This window comes from Lathyrus oleraceus, chromosome 3 (assembly GCF_024323335.1).
Source record: "Lathyrus oleraceus cultivar Zhongwan6 chromosome 3, CAAS_Psat_ZW6_1.0, whole genome shotgun sequence".
Lineage (NCBI taxonomy): Eukaryota > Viridiplantae > Streptophyta > Magnoliopsida > Fabales > Fabaceae > Lathyrus > Lathyrus oleraceus.
Window position 1 is genome coordinate 255773213 of NC_066581.1, and position 8709 is coordinate 255781921.

The 8709-nt window shown below is 26.8% G+C and overlaps 1 protein-coding gene across 1 annotated transcript; it reads right to left on the reverse strand.

The window, feature by feature from the left end:
* Positions 1–1566: 1566 nt before the first annotated feature.
* Positions 1567–6416, reverse strand: LOC127126730 (S-adenosyl-L-methionine:benzoic acid/salicylic acid carboxyl methyltransferase 1). The gene is made up of 4 exons (XM_051055715.1): positions 6223–6416; positions 5733–6137; positions 3788–4045; positions 1567–2132 (listed from the first exon to the last, which is right to left on the reverse strand). The coding sequence occupies exons 1-4, from the start codon at positions 6295–6297 to the stop codon at positions 1767–1769; spliced, it is 1104 nt and encodes a 367-aa protein (XP_050911672.1). The 5' UTR covers positions 6298–6416; the 3' UTR covers positions 1567–1766.
* Between the last annotated feature and the right edge of the window lie 2293 nt (positions 6417–8709).

Consider the following 8709-nt stretch of genomic DNA (forward strand, 5'->3'; position numbering starts at 1 on the left):
TTCTAAATTAAATAATTCTATTTTATTTATTCGCTCTTAGTACTCTAAATTCTCATTATTTATTAAATTACTAAAATACCCTTAAATATCATAAAACACATGAAATAATAAGTAATAACAACAATTCGAGCAAGACATATATATATATTTATTAAATTAAATCTAATAATTTAAATAAATTAATAAACTAAAGTCGGGGTGTTACATCATGAGTTCTTCTTCACATGGCCTCTTGGACAATGTAATTTCCTCGTCGAGAATCATTGTGGAGGATTTCTTCGAGCCGCATCAACATTTCCTCTATTTCTTGCGAATTCTATGGTCGAACGATGTTGTACATGTTGTTCAGTAGCTTGTTAGCGTCTTGTGATCCAAGGTTTTCTCGTAGTAACGGGAAACCAGGTAAGACTTCAGGTTTCACAACTAGAGGTGTAACCTGAGGTCCAATTCACATCGTTTTTTTGATGAGGTGGAGGTGATTAATTGATCACTTCCTGAGCGACAAGAGCAACTGCATCTTCTCGAGCAGCAGCAAAATGAGTAGTTTTGGATCTAACCATCACTTAAAATCGTAGGAACTAGAGATCGAGAAATTCGAGGAATGAAATCTCAAATGATACTCAATTGGATCAAATGCGGCGGATCTTCATGTTCGATTATGAATGCTCTTGATTTGGTGATTTGAGGAGGTTACCAAGTGATGAATTGGAGAGAGAACATGGGATTGTGGAGAACGTAAAAATAAGAAGTCAATTTCCATAAACTTTGTCATTGTTCTATTCTAGAACCAGAAATGAAGTTAGGATCAGAAGTGATGGTGGATCTGAACTTCTGACGCATCGCTGAGGGGAATGACTTGCAAGGTTAGCACTCCAACGCTCAAGTCATTATGTGAGGAAGAAGAGTGATTTGAACTTGTGTTTGAAACTTGTTATCTGAATTTGGCGTCTGCTGTATAATAGAGAGGGAATAACATATTCATTATTTGCTAGGAGTAAATTGTGGAGAATCGTTGGATGTGAACGCATTTTAAATATTGTGTGATCATCAAGTAAAGAGTTCTTGTGTGATGAGAAGATTTTGGAAGGATTGTAATTCCATTATGATGGTCGTCCCAGAACACACATACACACACTCACACACATTGTATTTACCCCATACATTATTTTAGGGTATTTGCAACGTTAATTATTTTAGAAATTCGACAAGGGTTACCCCTCGAAACTTTTGTGTACTCAAATTTTTGCCAATGGTTTTATCCTTGACAAATGTTGTCATGCTCAGAATCTTGCAAGAGGCTATCTGGTTACTGACGTTGATTCGTTTTACCAATGGTTTTTGCAATGTTGATTGGCCTTTTCTTATAGTGACCATTAACATTGCCTTTATATTTGTAGAAGTTCTTCATATAAAAGTTCTTCATCTAATATGATCTCAAAATGTTTACAGTAGCTTTATGAAATATCTTAAGGAATAAAGGAGTTCATTCAACATACTCTCAATTTTCCAGAGTAGGAACTCCTTTCCCTTATTGGACTTGAAAAGGTAAATTTATATGTCTACATATTAATACACAAATTCAATAACATTGCTCCAACCCAAGATGTAGAGATGAAGAAGTCAATGAAATAAATGCCTATTCAGCATAACATAATTCAAATGCTAAAAAACTACATGAAGAAAACAAACAAAGCATGTGCTAAGATAATACACAAATCAAAAGGGGAAAAAAATCCATGGATGCATTATCTTACCATCTTCCATCTTCAAGAATCCTTGGTCAAGAATAATACAATATTAGTAAATTCCAATGTCTCAAACTCAATGAGTTGTGTAAGCAAGTTTGCAAATCTTGAGAACAATACATCCATGATATTTTCACCAAATGCAGCTATTAAAAGAGGTTCAAATACAGCCCGATGATACTTGGATATGAACTCTCCTCTCATTTTTCTATCAACAACATAATTAACATTATCTTTCTGAAGGTTTGCATCCCATCCCATTTTAAAAGTCTTTATAATTTGAAGGGTAAAAGATCCTTCTCTCTCAATTACTTGCCTTACTTCCTCTTTAGTCGGATGGTATGTAGGAAAGTTAAACATGTCCAATTTATTCTCTTCAACCAAACCCTACAAAATATGAAAAATATTTAAACAATATTTTTTTAGTATTTAATATAGGGGTGACAATTGGATCCATTAAGAGAAAATCCATCCAATCCATCCATCAAAAAATCCATCCAATCCATCCATTACATAAAAAATTAAGTTAATGGATTGATCCAATCCATCCATTTATAAGCATGGATTGATCCAATCCATCCATTTATAAGCATGGATTGATCCAATCCATCCAACACATTTTAATGATTCAATGGATTTTTTTATCTAATTTTAAAAAAAAATATTTTTTCAAATATTAATTTTTTTTTTCGAAAAAAAATCATTTTTTTTAAAATACAAAAAATCGATTTTTTCCAAAAATTTAAAAATAAAAAAAATCTTATTTTTAAATTAGAAAACTGATATTATTTTTTTACGAATATAAAAAATAATTAAATTATTTTCTTTTACGAATATAAAAAAAAATTATTTTTAAATTATTTTTTTCAAAAATACAAAAATATATTTTTTTTTGAAAAAAAAAACTGATATTGTTTTATTAAAAAAAGTAAAAAACTTTTTAAAAAAAATAAATTTCAAAGAAAAATTTAAAAGGAAAAAAAAATGGATGGATTGGATTGAATATTTTAAAAAAACTTTTAGTGGATTGTTAATGGATAATGGATTGTTTTGATCCATCCATTAACGATCCAATTCATATCCATCCAATCCATCCATTTTGCCACCCCTAATTTAATATATGTAAGTACGGCAAAGAGGAGAGCAATCCCACTTCCCTCCACTCGTTCATGCCAATAAAAATACTCTCGTTTGTCTTTATTCTTCACCTCAAGGAGTTCTTTGTAATAAATTTTGTTGAATTGTAATTTCTTATGTCAAAATAGGTTGTTCGATACAGACAAGAAAATGTCAAAGAGTTTAGGTTGAAATATCTAAGTATGATGTTCGATAGAGATTTTGAGGTAGTTTTTATAATATTTGTTGAATTAGATTAGTTGGAGTGTTACTTAGAAAGCAAACAAACTCAACTTATATATAGGGAGTAACCTCTTCTTAACTATGACATACAAGGTTGGTCATGTGCAAGAGCAACAAACTCTACAACACAGGATCCCAAATATTGGAGGATCTCAAATTTTAAAATGTGTAATTTTTTTCATTAACATTAATAGATATAAAAAAATATTATAATAAAAATTCAATAAAACAAAAAAATATTATGATAAAAATTTAATACATAAAAAAATGAGAGGATAAAAAATTAGAATAATTATAATTAAATTTATTTAAAATTAATATATAATTATATTTTTATATAAATTTTAAATTATTTTAATTGTAATTTTAAAAAAAAGTTGTACCTATTTTTTAAATTAGAAGGGAGCCTCAGGGTTCGTTGGATCTGTCCTGATAACCAAAGGTACAGTTCCACGGTTAAATAAAAAATCTAATTTTGAAAGTATAGAGTAATACTGCATAATCAATTAATTCCCTTTTTTTATATTTATAATTTTCATCTTTTCTATTCTTCTTTTAATTATTGATGCCACTTGAATTCTCCATAAATTTTTGGTGAAATTCCAATCAATTTGGGATTAACAATAAGTTTTTTATATTTGAAAGTGTTTAATATAAATATAGATTATGAAACTCATATTTACCTCTTGGACCATCTCATTCAGTACCATGCCAAGTACTCCTTGAACAGAAATAATTTTGTCATGTGATTCTGTGCCAATGAATGTTAATGCCATCGTACCGTCCAATGCCAATTCTTTGAAGCGTAACTTTAGAAAATACTGAAAATCTCTTTCAAACTGCTTAAAATATGCTTCATAAACTGATGGAGGGCTTGTTTTTGATAAGTAAATATTTCCTTTGTTGAGTGGTTCTCCATTCTTCACCAAAATTTTCGGTGCCTAACATACACACACCCCAAAAATAAAAAGATTATATATATATATATATATATATATATATATATATATATATATATATATATATATATATATATTATATATATAATATATATATATATATATATATATATATAATATATATATATTATATATATATATATATATATATATATATATATATATATATATCTAATATATATATATATATATATATATATAATTGATATCTTTACACAGATGTTTAATTTCTCTCTCCTTTTATAAATAAATAAAAAATATGTTTATATATATATATATATATATATATATATATATATATATATATATATATATATATATATATATATATATATATATATATATATATATAACAACAGTAAATTTTTAATAATAAAATACAATTGATTAATAAAATATAAAATATTGGTTAATAAAGTAATAAAGTTGGTTAATAATTTTCAGATATTAAAAATATTTTTTATTAATAAAATAAAATTGGTTAATAAATAAATATTTCCTTTGTTGAGTGGTACTCCATTCTTCACCAAAATTTGAGTGCCTAACACACATACCCAAAAAAAAAATTATATATATATAATATATATATATATATATATATATATATATATATATCTATATATATATATATATATATATATATATATATCTATATATATATATATATATAGAATTGATATCTTTATACCAATGTTTATACACCTACATCGTATACAGTATCATTTCAATTTTTATTGTTAATTTCTCTCTCCTATTATAAATAAATAAAAAACACACATATATATATATATATATATATATATATATATATATATATATATATATATATATATATATATAATATTTTTTAAATATTATAAAAAAAATATTTTTTTTTTTGAATTAAAAAATATTAATATAAAAATATATGATTAACCAACTTTATAGTTTTATTAATCCATATTTTATATTTTATTAATCAACTTTATTTTACTAATAAAAAATATTTTTAATATCTGAAAGTTTATTAATCAACTTTATCACTTTATTAACCAATATTTTACATCTGATTAACCAACTTTATTTTACTATTAAAAATTTATTGTTCACGAATATTGTTTGTGGTCATTGTTCACGAATAAAGTATTGAAATTGGTTAATAACTTACCTATCTTTGGTTAATATTATAGTGAAGTTGGTTAATGACTCAATTTTATTTTTGTACTACAAAATAAATTTATAATTTTTTTTTTAAAATATTATTTTGTAAATAATATATTTTTATTAAAAAAAAAACACTGTTCACCGTATAAATACGGTGAACGGTGTATGGTGTAAGTATTGGTGTCAAATTTTATTGTATGAATAACATTGTTGATATATATATGAATTTAATTGGAAAACATTGACAGTGTAAAAGGATTTTACACCGTCAGTTAATCTCATGCGTTGGATATTGAAATAAGTTTGACTTTTATTTTAAAATCCTATAAAATAATGCAAACTGATGATGATGATGAATCGATAGTGTAAATCTTTTTACAATAACAGTGAATAGTATATATATATATATATATATATATATATATATATATATATATATATATATATATATATATATATATATATATATATATATATATATATATATATATGACATAAACATAAATATAATACAAACTTTTCTAACCTGAGATAGCCAATGGAGACAATATGAGGAATGAAAAAAGTCAATATAATTATTTGGGAATAGCCTTCCATAAAAACTTCCTGGTGTTACATTTATGAAGCATTCTCCATCATTCTTTTCTTTTTCTCGTTGGTAGAAATCAGGGAGTAGTTTGAAGATTGTATTGAAATCATTTTCAAATACATCATTGAGATATATTTGAAATACAGGTTTCCCTTTCCCATGATTTAATTTCGTGTTAATTTTATGGATGATGTTCATGATATTTGAAATGGACAAAAGTGTGTTTGATCCGGAAGAGCAACCTAAATCAGCTATTTTCCAATAACCTTTTACACTTTTGTTGGACATTATCAATACCATATTTTCCTCAAGTATGGTTTTCACTTCCATGATCACTTTTCTCTGCACATAATGAATTAATTTGAGGTGAATATCACATATCTACTCAAATTATTTAGGTTGAGGTAGAAGAGAGGATGGTTAATACCTGAAGTGATGAGTTATTTGCATAGCTTGTTTCTCCTACACCGCCCTTCATGTGATGGACATGTTCCATTGCCATTATTAAGATTCAAAAGTTGGATCGACGTAGGTGCTAGACAAGATCCAATAGCATTATAATGTGAGAGTAAGGCCAAAGTTAATTAGTATTTATAAGAAAAGTAGCTGAATTTTGAGGATGTGTGAGAAAGTAGTTTTTGGTACATTGAATTTGGTCAAATTTGCTTTGTTACATTATATTATATTATATTGACCAAAGTTATATCGACTATTATTTGGTACATTGAATTTGGTCAAATTTGCTTTGTTACATTATATTGACCAAAGTTATATCGACTATTATTTGTTGTTTGGTTAAATGTTAACAAAATCTCTAATGAATAATACTATCTCTCATCTTATTTTTATTGGGTCGGAATCCAGTTTGAGAACCTTCTCTCATAGATTCCTTTCATCAAGTCATCACTATCAATCAACTCTTATCCCTTGGTGTCAAAGGGCGAGTTCCTTTTTTCTCTTGTCCAAAAGTTTGATTTTCATTGGAGAAATACTCTCCCGCGAACAAGGTTTTACACATAGAGTCAACTCCTTTCTTTATCTCGTTTTCCGTTAGTCTGTCTAACGCCTTTCTTTCGATTAGGGTACGTCCCGAGGCTTAGACCGCTCGGGTTCTATTTAAATTCATAAAGTAATCAATGTATTTGATCTATTATACAGTGCAAATATATTGAATATTCAATAAATCTAAAAAGTAATTTTTTTCTTCTTATATATAAGACCACAAAGAGTGTATTTGGTTAATAAAAAAATATAATATAAGATTTAATTGATATACGTTTATTAATCGTAATTTAGTGATATAATTGTTGTAATCTTAATTTTATTAAAATTATTGTTATTATTTAACTTAGTACGAGTTATCTTGTCTATGTTTAACTCTGTCGCATGCTACTCTACCCGCTTGAATAGCGCTTCAGCATCTATTTTTCATATTTGTTTTTTTAGTTCAATCAGAAGTCTGATTAATAGTGTTTTTTTGAGAAAAGCTTTTAAATCTGAATTAGTTTGGTAAAAATTATGTTAAATTATAAATTTGCTTGGAAAATATTTATTTAGATTTGATTTATTAAATGATTCAAATTTGTTTTTAATAAAGAAGATTGAACTCGCAGATTTTGGACTCAGTTGGTTATTGATAAAACCCTACTGAACTTTTCGGCAGAATTGTGGTTGCCTTTTTAAGGATGTGATTCTCTTTGCTTGAAGACACACCTTTCGAAGATTTTAGCATGCCATATTTTGTTTTATTAAGTCTTTGTATTTTCGTTGTAATACTTTATTTAGAAGGATTTTTCTTATTTTATAATGATAGAGTATTTGGTCTTTAATTGTGATTTGAATCACAACATATAAAATTGTTTTATTGCATACACTTTGTAAAGTGTTTAAGTTAAAGTGAGGAGGCTTATATTCAGGGGGAGCCTGAGTCAAAATATGAGTAGTATTATGAAAAGGACATTGAACTGAGAGAGTTTTGATGAAACTGTCGTGTACTATTGACTATTGAATTAGTGAGTTTTGTTTCATTAGGCCGATGTCCTCTAGATGTAGATGAAGTTGCACCAAATCGGATTAACAGTTATCTATGTTATTTATATTGTTTATTTGTTCTTCGCTCCTTTTAAATTGTATTGTCTCACACATTGTTTAAACGTTGTGTGTGACATTATGTCACTGATCGAACATAATTTCAATTGGCTTCAAAGTAGACACCTTGTTATAGTTGGATGAGCTCTAAGGTTTTGTATATATTTTGTTCAAGATGGACAATGTCAAAGAAGGAGGATTTGTTAACCATCCATTATTTCTTGATGATACAAATTATGATTATTGGAAGGCTCGCATGGTTATTTTTCTCAAGCCCATGGACAACAAGATCTGGAAAGTAGTCACAAAAGGATGAACTTGTTCAAAGATCGCAACTGAAGAAAACACAAAATCTTTAAATCCTTAAATGGATTGGTCAGCTTCTGAAGATGAAGTTTCTTCAAAGTGCATTCAATAGTTATGATTTTTAGAAAGGTTTGTAAAAGTTGTTAGTTTTAGGAACTTAAAACTGAAATAATGATAAACGAGATTGATGTTTTGAAAGATGAAAAAGCTTGTTGGGATTAGATTTCATCATCTTATATTGATGCCTTATCGTGATCAGTAATATGAATTTCTAATTAGAAATTAATATTATCAACCATCACTCGATTTATTTGTTTAACAATAAATCAAAAATGTGAAATCAATCACATTACCTAATAGAAGGTCTTTCAACCTATTAACTAGTATGATAACTTTAAGTTTCGATAGTATATATAGCTGTTAAACCTAATTATATCTCTATAGTTTAACATGTACCAGATGGAAATATTTGATTTAATAATGAAAGGTATTTCTCAATGTCATTTCAAAATCACGAAAA

Bases quoted from the DNA above. Each gene is read 5' to 3' on its own strand.
- LOC127126730 (XM_051055715.1), bottom strand. From the start codon at position 6,297: ATGGCAATGGAACATGTCCATCACATGAAGGGCGGTGTAGGAGAAACA. The intron at 6,138-6,222 runs GTATTAACCATC...CATTATGTGCAG, and splicing joins CAAATAACTCATCACTTCAG to AGAAAAGTGATCATGGAAGT. The intron at 2,133-3,787 runs GTAAATATGAGT...CATATTTTGTAG, and splicing joins TGAATGAGATGGTCCAAGAG to GGTTTGGTTGAAGAGAATAA.